The sequence below is a fragment of the Peromyscus maniculatus genome, chromosome 8 (genome assembly GCF_049852395.1).
Source record: "Peromyscus maniculatus bairdii isolate BWxNUB_F1_BW_parent chromosome 8, HU_Pman_BW_mat_3.1, whole genome shotgun sequence".
NCBI lineage: Eukaryota > Metazoa > Chordata > Mammalia > Rodentia > Cricetidae > Peromyscus > Peromyscus maniculatus.
In genome coordinates, this window is record NC_134859.1 from 63,635,522 (window position 1) to 63,657,579 (window position 22,058).

At 51.4% G+C, this 22,058-nt stretch overlaps 1 protein-coding gene across 15 annotated transcripts in view; it reads left to right on the top strand.

Moving 5' to 3' along the window:
* Window positions 1-1,810: 1,810 nt before the first annotated feature.
* The window catches only part of Myo18a (myosin XVIIIA), a 104,592-nt gene continuing 84,344 nt past the window's right edge, over window positions 1,811-22,058 (top strand). For 12 of the 15 annotated variants that reach the window (XM_076542922.1, XM_076542932.1, XM_076542933.1 and 9 more), the window contains exons 1-2: window positions 1,811-1,942; window positions 15,812-16,891. In XM_076542922.1, the coding sequence (XP_076399037.1) occupies window positions 15,893-16,891 (999 nt within the window). In that variant the 5' untranslated portion in view covers window positions 1,811-1,942; window positions 15,812-15,892. Of the gene's footprint in view, window positions 1,943-4,210; window positions 4,328-11,018; window positions 11,096-11,783; window positions 11,916-15,811; window positions 16,892-22,058 lie in introns of those variants that run through there. The other 3 variants (XM_076542923.1, XM_076542925.1, XM_076542924.1) reach the window with 3 other exon arrangements.

Below are 22,058 nucleotides of genomic sequence, written 5' to 3' on the forward strand. Positions count from 1 at the left end.
AAGGAAGTCAGGACAGGAACTCAAACAGGACAGGACCCTGGAGGCAGGAGCTAATGCAGAGGCCACAGAGGAGTGCTGCTTGCAGCCCATGGCTTGCTTAGCCAGCTTTTTTTTGTTTGTTTGTTTTTGTTTTTGTTTTTTTCGAGACAGGGTTTCTCTGTGTAGTTTTGCGCCTTTCCTGGAACTCGCTTGGTAGCCCAGGCTGGCCTTGAACTCACAGAGATCCGCCTGCCTCTGCCTCCCAAGTGCTGGGATTAAAGGCGTGAGCCACCACCGCCCGGCTCCAACTTTTTTTATTAGAACCCAGGACCACCAGCCAAGGGGTAGCCCCATCCACAATGGCCTGGGCCCTCCCCATCAATCACTGATTAAGAAAATGCCCTACAGGCTTGCCTGCAGCCGGATCTTATGGAGACATTTTCTCAGCTGAGGTTCCCTCCTTTCAGATGACTTTAGCCTGAGTCAAGCTGATATACAGCTATCCAACACACCAGCTGAGGTTCATTGAGGTGATATACAATCTGTGGATTTCCAAAAAATGTCACAACATTTGTTCACCAATGTAGTAGCATACAGACTAGTTTACCACCCTAAAAGAAATAAATCCCTGCGCGCTGCCCACCTGTCCATCCTTCCACCCTAGCTCCTGACAACCACTAACCTCCCATCACCTCTCCAGGAATCTCACTAGCTCTGCCTTTTCCAGAACAACATACAATACACAAAAAGTATGTAACCTTTTCCAATTGCTTCTTTATTAGTAATATGCAGCAGGGCTCCTCCCCGTCGTTCCACGGCTTAGTCGCTCATTTCTCTTTGGCATTGAATATTTCATTGTCTAGATGTACTATACATTTTACTGATTTATCCACCTACTGAAGAGATCTTGCTCACTTCCATGTTTTGGCGATTATGAATGAAGCTATTGGAAAGTCATGTGCGGGTTTTTGTGTGCACATGATTTCAATTTCTTGTGGGTAAATATCAAGAAGAGGTTACATTTTGTAGGAAACTGTCTTTCAGAGACGGGTGTGGTGGCTCTCGCCTTTCGTCCCAGCACTCAGGAGGCAAAGGCAAGAGGCAGGTGGATCTCGGAGCTCAAGGCCAGCCTGGTCAACAAAGAGAGTTCCAGCAGAGCCAGGGCTACACAAAGAAACCCTGTCTCGAAAGAGCAAAATAAATAAATTAATTATATTGAATAAACCGTCTTTCAATGTAGCTATGTCCCTGCTACCATGGTGTTTGAACTTGTTTCCCTCCTCTTCCAAGCCGGGCTCTGGACTCGGGGGCCTTGTCGGTGTTAGACAGACTCTCAGAGCCTGAAGGGCTTTCTCTGACTAAGCTACTGAGAGCCTGTTCCCACCTTGGGGTGTAGCTTTGGAAGTGCCCTCTTGGATTTAGCCAGTTGGCATCGTCCCGCAGGGACTTGTGCGTACCTCTGCAAAGCCACTCTGGGAAGCGGCAGCCACCAAGACTCAGTTCCAGTCTTTGAACAGCTCTTTCCTGACCAAGCCCATGAATGTCCAGTGCCTGCCTTGTGCAGAACTTCCAAAATTTAGCACGTCCCTCTGGTGTCTTCCCTGGACAGTGCAGCTCAGCCCCTTTCAGATCTGCCCGCAGCCTTCAGCGGCTGGAGCGGACAGAATCTCCAGGCAAGGCCTCTGGAACAGGGCTTCCAGGGTCTCGGGGTCCTGCGGGGACCATCTCTGGGCAGCGCCGGGCGCCCCCTTGGCTCTGGGTCTGGCGGGGCGCCCGGGCGTTAGGCCGGCGGGTGTCTATCCCGCCAGTCGCCAGCAGGGGGCGCCCTTCGGTCCGCTCGACTCGCGCGGGCGCGGGGGGCGGCGCTGCGCTGCGCCGTGCTGCGCTCCAGCCGGGACCCGGCCGGGGCCGCTGGATGCCGCGTCTCCGCTCCTGCTGCCTGCCGGGCGGGCTCCGGCGGCCGGTGAGTGCGGGGCAGTCCGGCGGCGGTGAGCCGGGCCCGGGAGGGTGGCGCGGTGGGCTGGGGCCGGCCGGCGGGGCCCGCGGGCTCCTGCTCCTCCCCTGTCCCCTGGAAGCGGCGGCCCGGGCTCTAGGCTCTGTCCCTGGCGGCGCCGCGGGGCTGGACAGCCCGGGTGGGGGCCGATCGGGAGCGGCGGGCAGGGAAAGCGCGGGGCCCGTGCTGGCAGGCTGGGCGCCGGAGGCAGGGTAAGGGTGGCCTTTGGCTTGGGAGGGACTGAAGGTTTGGAGGACCCCGGTGGCCCAGAGCTGCGGGATGGGGGCTGCAGCCTCGGGACTGGGTCGGGGGGCGGGGAGGCGTCTCTGGGCTAGGCCCGAGACCCCCAAATGAAGCGAGCGGAGGAGGCAGCGAGGAAGACAGCAAGGAGAGCGAGCACCTCCGCCGAGTCCTTTATCCCTGCCAGCGGCCTTCACCCTTTCGCTGCCAGGCCGACAGCGGGCTCCTCTCAAAGGAGCAGCTGCTAGACAGCTGGCAAAACAATGGAGACCCCGCTCCCCGGGCCCCCTCCTCTTGGGACAGATGATGGGGGCGGGTGGGCGAATGTCAGGCTAGGGGGATTAGCCGGGTAGGCTGCCCCGTGTGGTAACTGGTTGCCCACTTCACCTTGCCCTGCAGGGGGTGGGGTGTGTGTGTGTGTGTGTGTGTGTGTGTGTGTGTGTGTGTGTGTGTGTGGGAAGGTAGGGCAGCCTGCCCCAGGCCTCTGGGAGAGAGCACCGATGCCCCGCCCTGCGAACCTGCCATGCCAGTTGCTCCGCCAATGGAAGGGGAGGTGGCAGGGTCAGGTGCCCCCGCCCTTCCCTGGGCTGGAGGCACACAGGTTGGTACCCAGCCTGACCCAAGGAGTGGGTCACACTCCTGGAGGAGATAAGGCCCGCCGGGACACACCACAGGTTGGGGCTTTGTTGTGTGTGGGGGAGTGTCGCCCGGTGGCAAGGCACATGTGTCTGACTGATTAGTTGGGAAGGCTGCTGCCAGAGCGAGCCAGGGGTGGCTGGAGGTGGGAAGGGAGGGCAGCCAGCTTGGTCTTGTATTCATTGTGCCTGGTCTGGTAGCCAGCAAGGCATGTGTTTGTCAGCCTCCTAGCGTGTGGAGAGGGCAGGGAGGCATTTCCTGGAAGGGGCTCTCCTGCAGGGCCTTCCTGCCCTCAGGGAGTCCTCCAAATAATAGAATTAGGGTCCTTCTCCCTTCCTGTCACTGATGCCCTGGGCTTGTTTGCATTGGTTGACTTTGCCCCTCTGGGTCCCTGACATATGTCTGTGGTTGAGGAGACCCTGAAAGCTCCCCTCTGGTAGGTAGTTGAGGGAGTACATACTGGAAAGAAGGTTAAGTTCACCCCAGGACTAAGAGCAGGGCCACTCTAGCAGATGATGAATCCAGAGGACGCTGATTCAGGCTGCCTTGGCTTCTGCTCACCAAATCTGGAGCCTTTTCCTTGAGCAGGTTGGTGTCCTGTTGCCATGGCAATAGGCCTGGCTAAACTGTGCGCCCACCCTTTCTGGTTCTGGGGCTACTTTCTTTTGGGGATATTGAGAGTTGCTCTCCTGATGTCTCCGGCTTCCTGACAGGCCTTGTTGGGTCTTTCTCAAAGGCCTGCCTCCTCAGCTTCCCCTCTGTCCTTTCATGAGGAGGCTTTCCAGGAAGCATCTTCCTGGTTGTTGGACAAGACTTGGTTGGTTATATATAGCCTTGGGTGGAGGTGTGCTTGGCTACTGGGGAATCGAGGATATCGGGAGTGGAGCCTCAATTCCAGGAAAACAATGGCTTTGGTGTGAGCTGTTGTGTTGCAGGCTTAGGAGACTGAGGAAGGGTTGTAGCCAGGGGAGGAGGGAGGGAGGGAGGGAGGAGGAAGGTCACGGGCTATGGACACTTCCTTTGAGAGCTTGGACTTTGGATAGTTGGCTACCGGATACCAGCATCTGAGTATTTCACTTGTTTGCTCTCTCCTGGCCTGGCTCAGGTCCCAGCTTGTATGCCTGAAGGCTTCTTCCTCAGAAGCCCTCATCACATGGACAGTGCCCTTCCTGACTCCAGGGCTGTCTGGGCTTATTGCCCGGATCCCCCTTCAGTAGCTTTTCCTTGAAGGGGGCATGTGTTTAGGGTTCCCCAGAAGCAGGTATTTGAAGGTGAACTGGGTGGGGCAGAACTGGGCATTACGCGCAAAGGGAATCCACCCTGCTGGGGTGGAGCAGGGAACCGGGACTCCGGAAGTCTTCATCCAGACTTAGTGTGTCAAAGGATTTCAGGAGAGCAGGGCTGTTCTTGCTCCTTCAAACCCCAGATCTGTCCCTAGCCTCTGGAGTGGGCACCACAGCCTAGAAGCAGAGCGTCTGTGTGAGTCCTGGGATGGAGGGTAAAGCTGAAGGGCTGGGAGCCGCTGTGCGTTGTGATTGACAGGTTCTCACAGGACTCAGGACCCGCTGAATGAAGTTGTCAAGTTGTGCTTTGGGTTCGGTCCTGGCTGCTCTAAGATCTGTACACCTCATCCTACCCCAGTCATCACTGTTTCCTCGCCCCAGCTCTACTGAGGCCTTTTGTTATTATTATTATTTTATTTAACCATTTTCTGGGGTAGCCAGAATTAGGGGGTGCAGAGCAGTCAAGTTTGGAGCTAGAGTGGTGGGAGTGGGTGGCAACTCTGCAGTTCCCCCACTTGCCTCATCTCCCCCCTCTTTGTGGAGGTAGGAATTGGGTGGCTTGTAAATGATACAGGTTCCCTTGACATTTCGGTTTAGACAAACAGGGGTTTCAAGTTGTAGACTGAGGTTTTTACAGGGCTCAAGGGCGGCTTTCTCTTTTTGCCAGGTACTTCATCATCTTTGAGTATATATATATTTTTTCCTCCGGTATTCAGAGGGATGTTGGTGTTGGATTCAAGGTCACACAGCAAGCCGGAGCCAGAGAGGGATTCGAACCTGTATTTTGTAGTAGAACAGAATTTCTCTCAGGCAGAGGTTAGGGGCCAAGTCTGGGCTGTCAGACCCTTGAGGATTTTACAGCTGGAAGACCCGAGGCTGGACAGGAGATGCCCCTTGCTCAAGGTCACACAGAAGGGGTGGATGGCCTGCAGGGCCATGGCAGGGCTGGGCTGCGGGCAGGAGGCGCTGGAGGCTGAGGTGACACTTGGCCAGGCCGGGCTGGAACTCAGGCATTCTCCTGCCCTGGTCTTCCCCGGCTGGCAGCTTGCTGCTTGTTCCCGGAGTGGGTTCCGCAGCAGCAGGAACTGCATGCAGATGCTGCTGCTGCTGCTGCTGCTGCTGCTGCTGCTGCTGTGCGGGCTGGCTGGCCAAGGGCCGCGGGGCGACCGGGCTGCTCTGGGCGGGCCGGCTGATGTCATGTGAGAAGTGCGCACACCTGGAGCCAGATAAGCTCCGTGTGACCTGGCTGTGAGTCACGCGGCACTGCGGAGCTCAGCAGAACCCGCGGGGCGCGGCGGCGGGCGCGGGCCAGGTCAGCCTGCGCGACCCTGCCTGGCGCGGCATCATCGCAGGCCGGCCTGGGGAGGGGGCCTCGGCTGGAGGGAACCGCGGCTCCCGAGGTCAGAGGCCAAGGGAGAGAGGCCGGCCCCCCTCGGGAAGGCATTTCCTTTGTGTTTATTTATGAGTGTGGGGTGGGGTGGGGGCTGGGGGACTGACCTGAGGGTCCATCCACAGCAGCCGAGTCAGGGCCTCCGTTTTGGGGACGCCAATGCTGTAGTAGTTTCCATTTCCTGGGGTTTCTTCTTTGCCCACGGCAGGATGGTCCATTTAACTCTGTCCTAAAGCTGCAGAATGCCACTCAAAGTTTTTGAAGACGAGAAGGCAAGCCTTGTACTGACCATGGCAAATCCTGTTTACAGCTTTGATACCGGTGGATCGCTCACGACCTTGTCAAGACTCCCTTTTTCATTTTTTGAAGTGGCCACCCTCCCCATCTCCGACTCTGGAGTTAGACCTTTTGTTTTTGGTGCAGCGCTGGGGATTCAAACCCAGGCCTGTCGCAGGTGCTGGTCAAACCCTTTACCGCGGAGCTATAGGCCAGCTCTGCAGAGCTTTTAAAGGCTTGTTGTGTGGATATGTAGAGAGGGTTAAATGTTACATCAAAATATAATATAACATACTTATTTTTATGTTTTCTGTAGAAAATAAGGCATGCAGAAAAGTAGAAGAAAAGTTGATCAAAATCCCATTCCACTCAATTTCCTTGCCCACACTTGGACACACATACACATCTACCAGCTGAATATTCATGCCGGGCGGCGGTGGCACACTCCTTTAATCCCAGCACTCAGGAGGCAGAGCCAGACGAATCTCTGTGAGTTCGAGGCCAGCCTGGTCTACAGAGCGAGTTTCAGGACAGGCACCAAAAACTACACAGAGAAACCCTGTCTCGAAAAACCAAAAAAAAAAAAAAAAAAAGAATATTCACATTGTAAAAAAAATTATAACATGGGCCAGAAAAAAATGGCTCAGCTGGAAAAGGTACTTATTGACATGCCTGATGATCTGAGTCAATTCCTGGAACCCACATGGTAGATAGAAGGAGAGAACTCTCACAAGCTGTCCTCTTATGTCCACAGTGGTGCTATGGTACATAAGCTCATACACACACAGATAAATAAATAAAATGTAATAAAAATTAAAAGTGCGCGCACACACACACACATATATATCATAAATCTGTTTTTAGCTGTTCTAAACTCTGTATCTCTTCCTTGAAGCATACATTCCCCACCCCATGAACATGCAAATAAAATATGTAATATACATGTGTACATTCACACACACATACATACATTAAAAATTTTTAGCTGGGTAGTGGTGGCACACGCCTTTGATCCCAGCACTTGGGAGGCAGAGGCAGGGGGATCTCTGTAACTTTGAGGCCAGTCTGGGCTACAGAGTGAGTTCCAGAACAGTCAGGGCTGTTATACAGAGAAACCCTGTCTGGAAAAACAAAACAAACAAGGAAAAATTTTAGCAACATGGGTAGCTCAGCTCTTGTAGAGGGCCTGAGTTCAGTTCTCAGCACTCACATGGTGGCTCACAACTTCTGTAGCTGCAGTTTTAGGGCATCCAGTAGCCTCTTGTAGCTTTCATAGGCACCTATAGGTACATACAAACAAAACACTGGTACATATTAGAAAAAGAAACCAGAATACACTATGCAACAACTTGCTATTTTCTAAATTTAACAGTATAGAATTTTTCCATTCAGTATATACAAATGTACCCCCCCCCCTTTTTTTCAGCCTGGAGAATTGAACCTAGGGCCTTGTACATGCTAGGCAAGCACTTTAATGCTGAATTATGCCCACAGCCTGTACCTCAATTCTTTTAATAACTTCCTAGTTATTTTGTAATTTAGCAATTTATTTAGTGGAGCACATCTATGTTTATAGATTTGCTATTATAAACAAAGCCACAAAAGATTAGTTATGCTTATTGTGTGAAACGTCTATAGATGATGCACCAGTAGAATTGACCAGGCAGGGGCTGGAGATGGCTCTGTGATTAAGAGCACTTGCTTCTCTTCCGGGGGCCCAAGTTCAGTTCTATACAGTTCATAACCACGTCTTTGTTGTTGTTGTTGTTGTTTTCTTTTTTGGTTTTTCAAGAAAGGGTTTCTCTGTGTAGCCCTGGCTGTCCTGGAACTCACTCTGTAGACCAGGCTGGCCTTGAACTCACAGAGATCCACCTGCTTCTACTTCCCAAGTGCTGGGATTAAAGGCATGTGCTACCAGGGTGCAGATTCATAACCACTTGTAAGAACAGCTCTAAGGGACTGGACACCCTCTTCTGGCTTTTTCATGTACCTGTGCACACGTGGTGTTACCCAAGTAGACACACACATACACATAAAACTTAAAATAACTGGACAGGTCAAAAAACATGTATATAAGTAATTTCATAGGCACCACCACTTGCCCTACTAGAAAATCATGCCAGGGCTCACTCCCACAGCGTGTGCACTAAAATTGAATGATCCAGGGATTAGCATGGCTCCTGGCATGGACCACATACAAGTTCAAGAAGCAGTTCCTGCCTCCTCCTCCACCCCACCCCACCACACACACACACACAAACACACACACACACACACACACACACACACACACACACACACACACACCACCCTCAGACAGGGTTTCTCTGTGTCCCCTGGCTGTCCTGGAACTTGCTCTATAGACCAGGCTGTCCTCAAACTCAGAGATCCACCTGCCCCTGCCTCCTGAGTGCTGGGATTAAAGGCGTGCGCCACCACTGCTAGGCTAGCTTAGCAGTTCCTATTTTTATAATAAAAGTGGCCTGGCCTTTTTGATAGTCAAAAAGAAAGAAATTCTGGGGCCGGTGAGAAGACTCAGCCGGTAAAGGTACTTGCCACCGAGACCGTCGGCCTGAGTTCTGAGTTTGACCCCTTGAGCCTACATAGTGGAAAGAGAAATGACGACTCCAAGTTGTCCTCTGACCTGTGCACGTCTGCTCCCACCCCTAGAATAAATACATGTCATTACAATTGTTTAAAGAAATCACATCAGTTTGTACTTTAATCAACATATATGAGAGTCTGTTTCCCAATCCCTAGCTGATATTGCTCTTGAAGCCTTCTGTTAAACTAAGTAAAAAGTACTACGTGCTTGTGTCATGTGTCTGTGACTACTTGGGAAGCTGAATTGCTGTTCTTGTTTGCCAGCCTTTTGTGTTTCTGCATCCGTGAATTTCCTGTCTATATTCTTAGCAGTAGCCATGGAGGGCTCTGGACTCAAGCCAGCAGACCCATCTGGCCACGTGCTCACTGGCTTGACTTCACACCTTTGGGCTTCACTGTCTACATACAAAAGTCTAAAGCAGGACAGTGGTAGTGCATACTTTTATTAAGTGCAGCACTTACGAGGCAAAGGCGGGTGGATCTCTGTGAGTTCGAGGCCAGCCTGGTCTACAGAGCGAGATCCAGGACAGGCACCAAAGCTACACAGAGAAACCCTGTCTCAAAAAACTAAAGCAAAACAGAAACAAAGGTCTGGACTTAATTTAGTTACATTTGTGCTGGTTTGTGCACTCTTCAGTACTAAAGGCAAAGATTATGCCTTGGGAGGTGGAAGCAGGCATAACATTTTGTTCAGGGTCATCCTTCTGCTGTGTGCTGAGTTTGAGGCTAGCTCAACCTGTCCCTTCCAAAATAAAAAATGTTTTGCTTCTGTTAGATAATTATTAATTATAAAAAGGAATTAAAAAATAATTTGTGTGTGTGTTTGAGGGAAGTGTCTGATATGCTATGGCACACATGCAGAGATTGGAGAACAACCTTGCAGAGTTAAGTCTCTCCTTCTACTCTTCCAGGGGTCCGGAGTTAAGTTTCTCCTTCTACTCTTCCAGGGGTCCGGAGTTAAGTCTCTCCTTCTACTCTTCCAGGGGCCCGGGGATAACTCAAGGCATCAGGTTTTCATTTCAGGGGACAAATGCCTTTAGCTCTTGGACTCTCTTGGTAGCCCTTTGGTGCCGTTCTTGAGAGCTTCCTATGTGGCTAGGCATTGTAAGAACATCTCTATGTACATAGGATATAGTAAATGATACCTATACGTATTTCATTCCCACTCCTTTTGTGGTAGAAGTTATTATTATTATATTATTATTATATATTATAGTATTATTATTATAGGTACTATTATTTTGTTCATCATACAAATGAGGAAAAGGAAGCGTTCAGGGTCTCTAAGTGACTTACCCCAACTTAACCATGAAGTTGTATGAAAAATTTGACAAATCTCAAAGTAAGTTAAAGCTGTCAGTATGCCCCACTCCAAATCCTGTAGCAAATATTCACTAACTAGAATTTGATATTTGTTTACAGGTTGTTTGTTTGTTTGTTTGTTTGTTTGAGACAGGGTCTCACAGTGTAGCCCTAGCTGTCCTGGAACTCAATCTGTAGACCAGGCTGGCCTTGAACTCAGAGATCTACTTGCCTTTGCCTCCCAAGTGCTGAGATCAATGGCATGTGCCACGATGCCCAGCAGTTCTCGTTCTCTCTCTCTCTCTCTCTCTCTCTCTCTCTCTCTCTCTCTCTCTCTCTCTCTCTCTCTCTCTCTCTCTCGTAAATATTTATGCTCAAACAAATGCACTGATCTTACATCACACTATCTGATAACACCTGACAGATCCATAAATTTTTCAGCTCATACTTCTATAAACATTCATGGCGTGATCATTACTCCAGAAAGTCCCCTCATGCCCTTTCTCATACATTCCTGACCTCTAGGCCCCAAGGATAACCGCTGCTCTGGCCTTTCTCCCCATAGGTTAGTTTTGGTGGCAATAAGTAGACTCCTACCACCAGGTATACTGTGGCACATGCCTGTCAACCCTGTACTCAGGAGGATCAGAGATTCAGGGTCATCCTTAGCTACACAGTGAGTTTAAGTCCAGCTTGGGCTATATGAGATCTTGTCTTAAAAAAGGAAAAAGAAAAAAACAGAATCAGCTGGAGCGGTGGTGGTGCATGCCTTTAATCCCAGCAATTGGGAGACAGAGGCAGGTGAATCTCTGTGAGTTTGAGGCCAGCCTGGTCTACAGAGCGAGTTCTAGGACAGCCAGGGCTACACAGAGAAACCCTGTCCAAACAACAAACAAACAGAATCATATTAATGTGTACGCTTGTGTTAGTGGTTTCTTTCCCTCCTGTTTCAAATGTTTTTGAAATTTATTCTTGTTACATGAGTAGTATTCCGTTTGTGGATATGTAAACTGTTTATTCTTGTACATTGGGCTAATGGAGGCACATTTGCGTCGAGTGCTCCTTGCCTTCAGGAGGCTCACTGTGCTAAAATATGACAGCAGCTGAGCTGACAGAGTGTCCTTGGAGACAGGAGGGTCAAGATAACTTAGGGACATACTTACCTTTCCTCCAGTCCAAATGAGGAGAAGCTTCCTGGTCAGGGCAGTCAGAGAAAGAAGTCAGGATGATTATAAGGCTAAAGTCACTGGAAGGAAGGGAGAGGGCAAGAGAGGAAGGGGCGGGGCGGGAGAACTGTAACCAGAATGAGGATCTGGGAGATGGTGGTTTCGAGCTGCTGGAGGCTTCCATCTGAGGCCAGGGCGGCCGGCAAGTCCCAGGACTCCGAGAAGGGTATGGAACCCAGCTCTTCAGGGAGCTGAGCAAGGCTGAGGAGGACAGCAGCAGCGGTCGCTGCTCGGCAAATTGGCTTCTGGAGAGGGAGGGTGTAGGAGTCAGGTAGTGGCAGACACATGGCTCAGCGGAGACTTGACCCACAGCCAGGCCCGACCACATGGGGCTGGCTGTGGGGAAAGGCTGCCTTGTGAGCTGTGCAGATAATAGTCGCAGGACAGGAGTGGTAAGAGACTCACGGCGCAGCCTCTTAAGGCTTGCGATGAGAGGAGTGTCTCTGACAGACAGTTAATAGCTAGCTTGTGTCCACAAGATGCTTGGACTGTTGGAGTTTTAGAGCTGGAAGAGGTCTAGATCATTTAGTTTTCAACCTTGAGCAAAGTGACAGACTCAAGGTCCCCTGGAGATCTGTGGCAAATCTGGGCCTAGATACAAAATCCTTAACGGTTTTAGTCAGCTATCCCCTGTGGTGCCGTCTGGTCTGTCTGTTGTGGTGACAGTGAGGGACAAGCTATCAGTGGGAGAGGGGCTGACTTGAAATTACTTCGAAGGGACTTTTCCAGCTCAAAGATTCTAGAGTCCTTGTTTTGTTCGTTGTTTGTTTTTTTGAGACAGGGTTTCTCTGTGCAGATTTGGAGCCTGTCCAGGAACTCACTCTGTGGCTCAGGCTGGCCTTGAACTCCCAGAGATCCGCCTGTCTCTACCTCCCAAGTGCTGGGATCCAAGGCGTGTGCCACCACCGCCCGGCAGATTCTAGAATCGTGGGACTGTTTTCCGTTGATAGCGCTCAGTTATCTAACCTCCAGCGAGCCAGGATTGGGTAAGGACAGCATGGTTGACAGTTGGTTCTCCGTGGCTAAGGTCCCCTTGTTTGTCCCCTCTTAAGTCCCCAAGTCTTCTCCATTTTCTTCTCCAGGTATTCCGGAGCCGACATCTAAATTAGTCCGTTAGGGCAGTGTGGGTGGTGGTCAGCCAGAGATCCCACAGCCTGGCGTAGGGTGGATCTCTGCCTTCCTCCATCAGCACTGGGAGGAGATAGTCCCCCTAGAAAGTGCCCCACACTTTCTGCCCACTGCACTGAGTCCAGACCCAGCTGGCCAGGAATGCTCCTGATTGGTGCTTTTAGGGGGTCTGTGTTTCCTGTCTTCCAGCTTCCAGGGACTGACTGTTCACTGAAACATTTCGAAGCAAAAATTTCAGTTTTACCAAGGAGAAACTGAGGCCTGAGGAGCAGGAGAGATAGCTTAGTTGGTAAAAGGCTTGCCTTGTAAGCACGGGTACCTGAGTTCCTTCCCCAGGACTCAGGTTTAAAAACAAACAAACAAACAAAACAAAACAAACAAAAACAAATGAGCAAGTGGGACATGGTGGTGGTACAGATTGTAACCCCAGGGCTGGGGAGCAGAGACAGGCGGGTCCCTGGAATTTGGTGGCCTGCCAGCTTAGCGGACTCTGTGAGCGAGCTCCAGGCTAGTGAAAGACCCTGCCTGAGGTTGACCTCTGGTTTCCATCTGCACATGTACAACCACACCTGTGTGCACCGGTGCACACACAGAGAAACTGTGGTCGGAGAGGGAAATGGGTTCTTGCTACAACAGCTATAAGGAGTTAGTGGCCAAACCAGATTTCTTACCCCTATGAATACGTTCTGTCCTGGTTGGCCTTCTTTTGACTCGATGAACACCATGACCAAAACCAACCTGGGGAGGAAAGGGGTTTCAGAGTTCCTCCTGAAGGGAAGTCGGGGCAGGAACTCAGGGCAGGAACTGAGGCAGAGGCCATGGAAGAGCGCTGCTTACTGGCTTTTTTCTCATAGCTTACTCAGCCTGCTTATACCTCCTGGGGCCTCCTGCCTAGGAGTGGCATTGCCCACAGTTAGTGGAGAAAATGCCCTATAGGTTTGTCTGATGGGGGGCATTCTCTGATTCTTCTCTTCCCAGATAACCCTAGCTTGTGTCAAGTTCACAAAAAACTAACCAGGATACATTCTATGGCTAGAGTTCTCTAGAGTTGTACTGGCCCCTCCAGCAGCCATGGACTGAATATCTGAAATGTAGCCTGTCTGAATTGAATTATGCTCTAAATGTAAAATTCACACTAGAATTTTATTTGTTTGTTTATTTATTTGAGACCAAAACAGAACCAAATATGGAAAATTGAATATAAAATATTCCAATGTTTTTATGAAGATTATATGTTGAGATGACAACAGTTTGAATATATCAAATGAAATACATTATTAAACTTAAGTTCATCTAGTTTTTTTGAAACAAGATTTATATTTCCTGTTCAAATTGGCCTCAAATTTAAGATTCTGTCTCAGCCTTCCAAGTAGTTAGAATTATAGGTATGCACCGCCCTACCCAAATTAACCTCTTTCTTCCTCTTTGTTATTTATTTTATGTGTATGGGTGTTTTACTTGTGAATCTTAAAGGTACTTATTAATAAAATCAAACCTGAGGCCAGTTATTGGGGTGAATGCTGGAAGATCAGAGAAGCAGAACAAGCCATGGCTTCCTCACCTCGACAGTTCCTCAGCTGGTCCTGTTTCCTCAGACTGGAAGCCTCTCAGTCCTCATCTAGAATGAATCTCAGCTGAACTGTTCTGCTCAAAGCCTAATAAGCTTAACCAGCCAAAAGCTTCTAGTTTCTGGTCTTCATGCCTTATATACCTTTCTGCTTTCTACCATCACTCCCTGGGATTAAAGACTTGCTTTCTGGGATTAAAGGCGTGAGTCACCATGCTTGGCTGTATCCTTGAACACACAGAGATCCAGGTAGATCTCTGCCTCTGGAATGCTAGGATTAAAGGTGTGTGCTACCACTGCCTATCCTCTGTGTTTAACATTGTGGCTGTTCTGTTCTGTGACCCCAGATAAGTTTATTAGGGTGCACAGTATTTTGGGGAACACAATACCACCACATACTTGTATGTATGTGTGTGCACCACATATGTGCCTGGTGCCCATGAAGGCCAGAAATGGCTGTTGGGTCTCCTGGAACTGGAGTTACAGATGATTGTGAACTGCCATGTGGGTGCTGGGATCAAACCTGGGTCCTCTTGGAGAGCAGCCAGTGCTCTTAACAGCTGAGCCATCTCTCTATCCCCTTCACTTATTTCTCTTTATCTTTTAAAATATGGCTACTTATTTAAAAAAAAGTCTGTATACACATATATATTAATTTGGATTTTATTCCATGTAGCTAGTACTGCTTTAGAAGGAAGGTCTGCCAGGGACCCCATGGATCAGGGTGATTTGCAGAGGTGAAGAATTGGGCAGTACACAGGAGTGTACTTGGGAGTTGCTGGTCTTGACGCCTTCCTGGGCATTGAACCTAGGGTGGTGAGTGTTGGTCCCTCTCAGTGGAATGGGGATACTACAGGACTTTGCCTGGCTGTGGGGGTGGGGTAGAGAGGAAAGGCCTGTCCAGGGCCTGGCAATAGGCCATTACTGGAGGGGGTAAGCTCATAGATCCTCTGTCTGGAATTCAGAGGGGAGGCTTTCATGGAGAGAGAGAAATTACAGTTAATTTCTAATTAGATGGTATGGCCTACTTCTGTTTTGTGTTCCCTGCTGGTTAGAACTAGAAAGGCTCTCCGAGCTCCACCCCCACCAGGTTTTTCTTAGTTCTGCCCCGAATTGGGTGTGCAGGGGAATGGGGGGTAGGATGGGACCGTAGGTGCTCACATCCTGGAGCGGGGCCTTTCTCTGGGGCTACCACAACTTTCTTCTCCAGGCTATATTTAGGTGTTGGTCTGGGGAAAAGGATGTGAGTTTTTCAGGATCCTGTTTATCTAGCTGACCCCACCCCACCCCCACCTCACAACTGTCTGTCCTGTGTCCAGTCTGGGATTTCCCCTTCCTTCTCTCCCTGCTTTGCTTTGGGCACCCAGGCCTGAGAAGGGACACAGTAGTCTTGCCACTCAGTTCATGGGTAACACCTAACATCTGCTCAACTTCCTAAGTGCATTTTTTTTTCTGATTTGTGAAGCAGACACGAAGACTTTGCAGGGATTCTGTGAGGATTGAATAGGAAGGAGTGTGTGTGTGTGTGTGTGTGTGTGTGTGTGTGTGTGTGTGTAGTTCCTGATAAGAGACATCAAATAATACTGGGTACCAGGTGCTGGAAAGATGGTTCAGTGGCTAGAAGCACTTGTTTTTGCAAAGGACCTGGATTCAGTTCCCTGCATCCCCTGGGGGGTTTCACAACTGTCTGTAACTCCAGTACCGGGGATCTAACCCCGTTCTGGTCTTTTTTGGCACTGGATATACATGTGGTGAATATACAGGCAGGCAGGCAGGCAAGACACTCATACAAATGAATATTGTTTTAAAAGTTGGACCCTTCAAGGTCTTTGAGGCAGGGCTAAGGCTGCTGCTCTGGGGATTCCAGGCATAGGCAAGCGCCCAGACACACGGGATGTCCATTGCTTCAGTGGACATGCTGGTGGGGAGTGATGCTGCAGAATTCCTTCTGTTTGCTTTTGTGCTCTGCTCTTCATTTGGGTTCCAGGTTGGCACAGGTCTTTCTGTAGGTCAGGTCTCTCCAGGTACACCGACACTTTGGTCTAGAGTGAAGTTAGGTAAAATTATGTAAATCAGAGTGTCTGGTACATCATTAGCGCCTGGTGAGGGGCGACAGGTTTATCAGTCTCCGCTGCTTCTGTCTGAACTGGAAAAGACTGAAGAGCTTTTCTCTATTTCTACTTACAGCTGCAAGGTGGGGTCCAAAGACGCTGTGTTAACCACCCATAATCCGCTAGGGGTACAACCCCTAAAAACAGCACACCCACCATGTTTAATCTCAAGAAGAAAGATAAGGACAAAGATGGCGGGCGGAAAGAGAAGAAGGAGAAAAAGGAGAAGAAGGAGCGGATGTCAGCCGCAGAACTGCGGAGCCTGGAAGAGATGAGCATGCGCCGTGGCTTCTTCAACCTGAACCGGTCCTCCAAGCGTGAATCCAAGACACGCCTGGAAATCTCCAACCCCATCCCTATCAAGGTGGCCAGCGGCTCTGACCTGCACCTGACTGACATTGACTCTGACAGCAATCGGGGCAGCATCATCCTGGACTCAGGCCACCTGAGCACAGCCAGCTCCAGTGATGACCTCAAGGGTGAGGAAGGCAGCTTCCGGGGCTCTGTGCTGCAGCGGGCAGCCAAGTTCGGCTCCCTGGCCAAGCAGAACTCGCAGATGATTGTCAAACGTTTTTCCTTTTCCCAGCGGAGCCGGGATGAGAGTGCCTCCGAGACCTCCACCCCTTCAGAGCACTCGGCAGCCCCGTCCCCTCAGGTAGAGGTGAGGACGCTTGAGGGACAGCTAATGCAGCATCCTGGGCTAGGTGTCCCTCGACCAGGACCACGGTCTCGAGTCCCTGAGCTGGTGACGAAGAGATTCCCAGCTGACCTCCGCCTCCCCGCTTTGGTGCCCCCCCCACCTCCCGCTCTCCGGGAGCTGGAGCTGCAACGCCGACCCACAGGAGACTTTGGCTTCTCGCTTCGGCGCACAACTATGCTGGACCGGGCCCCTGAGGGTCAGGCCTATCGACGGGTGGTTCACTTTGCAGAGCCAGGTGCGGGCACCAAGGACCTGGCCTTGGGGCTAGTGCCAGGAGATCGACTGGTGGAGATTAACGGACAGAATGTGGAGAGTAAGTCCAGAGATGAAATTGTGGAGATGATCCGGCAGTCTGGGGACAGTGTACGGCTCAAGGTACAGCCCATCCCAGAGCTTAGCGAGCTGAGCCGGAGCTGGCTGCGGACTGACGAGGGACACCGCAGGGAGCCGGCTGATGTGAGTGCTTCCCGGGGCATCAGGGGTGAGCAGGGGAGTGGGCATGTGAGCATCTCCCGTTGGTGTACCGGAGTGGGTGATTGAGGGTACCCAGAACCTTGAGCAGAGCTTAGCAAGAGAGGAAGTGGAAAGCTGGGCCAGTCGGGAGGCACCACCCTCCAGGACAGGGTGCCTCATACTAGATACTCATTGAAATCACACCTTTGCTTCTTCTGTGCCTTGTCAAGATGCTGAAGGCAATTCCCCAAAAGTTCACTGGGACAAAGCCCTCAGCAATTCAGCTGGGCCCCCTGCTCCGATGTTTCCCTCCAATATCCTTTTGGAGGCCGTTGGGTCTCCTGAACTTCGCCGCTTCCCTGGCACTATCAGGAGGAGTGAGATGCCATGGTAGTTGGTGAGGAAGTATTCAGCTTCATCATATAGAGATAGCTTAGGGGCCTGGGTACCATATTTCCTAAGCCCTAAATTACAGGTTAACAGGTGTCTCCAGATCTGAGAGTATGTGAGCATCAAAGTATAGGAAGTCCAGGGGCGGTGGTGCACACCTTTAATCCCAGCACTCGGGAGGCAGAGGCAGGCGGATCTCTGTGAGTTTGAGGCCAGCCTGGTCCACAGAGTGAGTTCCAGGATAGTCAAGGCTACACAGAGAAACCCTGTTTTGGGGGAAAAAAGGGTAGGAAGTCCATGTTATTTAGATCTCAGAGGTGAAAACAATAGGATAAATGACTTAAACCATGGCTATCTGGGGGTTACAGTTCTGGGGGAGATGGCTTCTGCTTTCCTTTCACCCTGAGTGAGTGAGGCATGGAACAGCAGGTGAGCTAGAAGGAGTCAGGTCGGACAGAGCCTGTGAACCATGATTGCAGTTTAGATTTACCTACACTGCAGAGACAGTTTGCGTCCTGACTGTCCCCGAGACCCACCAGCTGTGATCTCTGTGACAGACCCCAGTGGAAGGCATGAGAGCAGAGATTCAGAGCAAACGCATGGGTAGGTCTCGATGGAGCATCAAGACTTCTGACCTCAGGGATCTCTTGGTGCAGGGAGAGTGGAAGGATGTTGAATGTCCTGTGTGGACATGGTGTGTGAAGGACAAGGTGGCCTGTAGTCGTTGCTCTTGTCCAGCTGTGTGTTTCAGGACTGTGCAGATCTAGGCCCTGCAGCCTGAGCAGGGCATGACCTGCCTGGGACCTTTCAGCACTAAGTGACTAGCCAGATGTGCCCAAGTCAGAAAAGGGAGGAAGCAGGGAGGAAGCAGGCAGAGCCCAGCTCCCAGTGACGGGAGCAGGATGCCGTGGTTGTTGGCTCAGTCTTACAGTATGCTGTGTCCAGAGGAGGCTGAGAGTGGCAGGTTAGCCTTGGGAGGACACACTGGACTTGTGTTCCAGGCCTTCCTTTATACTGGAACTGGTTGGGCTTAGCAGCTTCACAGGAGGGAGGTTAGTGGCTAAGAGGATGCCTATGTGGGATTCAGAGCGGAACCTGGACTTCTTCATTCTAGAGATACACGTTGAGGGCCGGATGGCTCAGCAGGTACATGTACTTAGCTTGCAAGGCTAGCAGTCTTGAGTTGGGTTCCCAGATCCCAGAGGAGAGAACTGACTTCTCAAGTGCCCTCTGACCTCCACATGCATGCCTGTACTCACACACACACTCAAAATAAGAAGAAGAAAAAGGAGGCTAGAGAGACGGCTCCGTAGTTAAAAGCACTTATTGCTCCCGCAGAGGACCCGGGTCCCATTCCCAGCACCCACATGGTAGCTGACAACCAAACATAACTCCAGCTCCAGGGGATCCGAAGCCCTCTTCTGGTTTCCTGGGGCACCAGGAATGCTGAGGTGCATATACATACATGCAGGCAAAATGCTCCTACATCTTACACATAAATAAATCTTAAAAAAAATAAATAAATAAGAAAGAGGCCAGGTGCAGTGGTGCACGCCTGTAATCCCCACACACTTGGGACACAGAGGCAGGCGGATCATCTGTGAATTTGAAGCCAGTTTGGTCTACATAGCGAGTTCTAGGACAGCCAGGGCTATGTGGAGAGACCCTGTCTCAAAAACAAAAACAAGACAAACAAAACACACAGAGGGAGCCATACACACTGAGCCTCTTCTCTGTGTTGTCCACCCAGCTATGTTGAGTTCAAGAAACGACGATGTAAGGGACGAAGTGAAAGAGAAGCGTTTTATCTCAGATCCCAGGCCACAGTGTGCTGTCATGCTTGTCCGGCTTCTCCTCTGCCAATACTGCTTTTCACAGATGGAATTTTCTTCTTCAAGCATGAATCCCCCAGAGTATTGTTGCCAGCTCCCTGCCGAACCACAGCCAGGCCTCTGGGGCCTTGAGCCTGGCATCCCAGATGCCACCACGTTTATTCTTTATAGTTCAGGGACCATCCGGTATCTCACATTTCCCAGCCACCTTCCCCTCCCAGCTAGCTGCTGCTACCCCATCCCCAGGGAAGAGGATGCTTGGAAGAGGCGGGTAGCATCCACCTTGCAGCTGGTATCTCCGAAGTCTGGCTTTCTCTGGCCCCCGTGGGACAAGTCTGGCTGGTGCCCAGAGGACATCTTGCCCAGACTTTAGCCTAGCAGATCTGACAGAGGACACCGTAGGGAACCCCATGCCTATGTGACTTCTGAGGCAATGCAACAGCACAGTAAGACACAGGGGGCTGAAAGAACCTCTGTATCTTCTTCTCCCAGTCGGGTAGCGGTGAGGACTCGTGCAGAAGCAGAGGAGCATGGCGAGCCCAGCTTGAGCTGAGTGGAGAGGCTTGCCAACTCTCCTGGGGGCCCTCAGCTTATCTTCTCCTCTTCTTCCCACTCCAACTTCTGCTCCTCGTCTTGGCAATAGTTCCAACCCCACTTCCATGCCAAGAGTCTCCCCGCATCCTCGAGCCTCTGGGTGGGGTACCCTGAAGACAGTAGCTCCATAGGGACAGCACTGGCAGCCACCCTCCCATCCGGTCATCCGTCAACTGTGTCCACACGCTGCCTGTCTCCAGGGAACTCCGAGGGAGTCGACTCGCCATCTGTTCTCTCCCCCACACAGACGGGGCCCGAGGCCTGGATTCTTTGTGGTCTGTTTTGAAGGCCCTGGGGGAGAGACACCCTTTGGGATCCCCCCTCACCAGGTGTATGCAGAATTTGCAAACCCTTTCCATCTGTCCTGTAGAGTGCCTTTGGAGGGGGGGAGGGGTGAACCAGAGTGGTGAGGGAGACTTGGGGTCTGAGTGACAGAAATCACTCAGAAGGCCTGGGAGAAGCACCCAGTTCTCACGCCCCTGACACCTGTCCTCCATCACATAGACTTCTGTTTGAAGAGCCTGGCTTGGGCTTTGCCAGTTTCCAAACTCCTCTGAGCCATTAACTCATTCCCCCAATAGACAGAGAAGTCTGATTAAGGGCCAGGCACAGTGCTGGGCATGAGGGGGTTAAGTAAGTAAACTATGACCTTGAGGAAGCACAGCCCTGGGTGCGGATGCGCCGGGGGCATCGGATGTGCCAGGGGGCATCGGAGCTGCTTCAGCGTAAGGCTGGGCTCGTGCACAGAAGGGTGGGAAGGAGGAAGTGGCCAAGTCGGATCCTAGGAAAGGTGGCAGTCACACAGGCCACCTTAGTGGAGGTGACCCTTGATTCTGTGAAGATGTGTCTGTCCTCTCCTCCCCGAGATTCAGGTTAGATTGGATAAGCAGCACCACCCAGCAACTTTCCTCTTGGGATCTCTGGGAAAGGCAGAGCTGGAGGCCAGCAGCTTAGCCCAGGGCGCTGTCCTCTGTGGGTCTTTATAGAAGGTGAGCATGTTTATGGTAGAAGGTGAGCTGGCTCATGTGAGACTTTGGGAAGTTAATACCAACACCCCCACCCCCACCCCCATCCCCTCCTCCACCACCACCTCCACCCCTCCCCACCCCCATCCACTACCATCACTACCACCCTCATCACCTCCACCATCACCACCACCTCCACCACCCTTCCCCCCACTATCACCACCTCCACCACCATTACCACCCACCTCACCCACCCCATCCCCCTCCCACCACCACCACCACCCTTCACCACTACCACCACCACCACCACTACCCTCATCACCTCCACCATCACCACCACCACCACCCCACCACCAACCCTCCCCCCACTACCTCCCCACCACCACCACCCCTGCCCAGTCTGTTAAGCCATCCAAGGATGCAGCTTCCTCATTCATACTCTGCTGTGCTTCCTTCTGGTACAGTTTTCTCTCTAAGAGGATTCCCAGGCTTTTACCTAAGCTTTCTCTTGAAGATGGCCAGCAGTGGCTGGGCTATCCGCAGGGCATTGCTTAGCTCGTGGGGAGGTCCCGGGTGTTATTCCAGCTCTGAAATCAATAAATAAATAAACAAGTAAACAAGTCAGCAGAAGGAAGAGGTATACTGGGTGTTCCGAATCCTCATCCAGGTTTCTGTAGTGGAGACTCGTGGGAGACCGCCTGGTCAGGGTTGCCTGTGTCTGGGAAGAGGACACCAGAGTCCCTTCGGCTGTTGTGGAATTTCAAGACTCCTGGGTGGAAATGGTGTGAACCATTAACCTTGTCAATGAGGTTCCAGGTGCCATCAGGAATGGGACCTGCAGGGTCCCGGGGTCTCCAGGCCAGCTGCGGGGGACTGGCCTTGCTGGGGTGGGGATGTGGCAGGGGTAGAGCTGCTGGGTGCTGCTGGAGTTCGGGTCTGATGGTGCTTCTGTTCTTGATTTTTTTCCCCAAATGATCCCTAGAGGACTTTTGAGACTTTTGTTTGTGTGTTTTAGACAGGACATTTTTATTTCATTTTATGTTAAAGCTTCAGGCCCCTCTGGCATCAGAGTCTTAGCACGTGAGAGCCCAAACTAAGTTCTTTTGGTAATGAAGGGCCAGTGGGCAGGTGTCAAAGGTGCAAGAAGTGGTGAGTGGAAGGTCCCGGGCGTGCTTGGGGTTCCCCACCCTGCGCCGCTGGGGTCCAGGAGCAGAGCAGTGAGCCAGGCTGGCTCCGTTCAGCCAGGTCTCCTTTCTCTGTCCTCAGAGGCACCATTCTCCTACTTCCTTGTGGTGAAGGGCAGTCCCAGAGTGCTCTGGTCACGCAGCCCGTGGGTGGTGGGCACAGTGCCTAGGCCACATTGAACGGGGTGTGGGTACATGCCCTGGT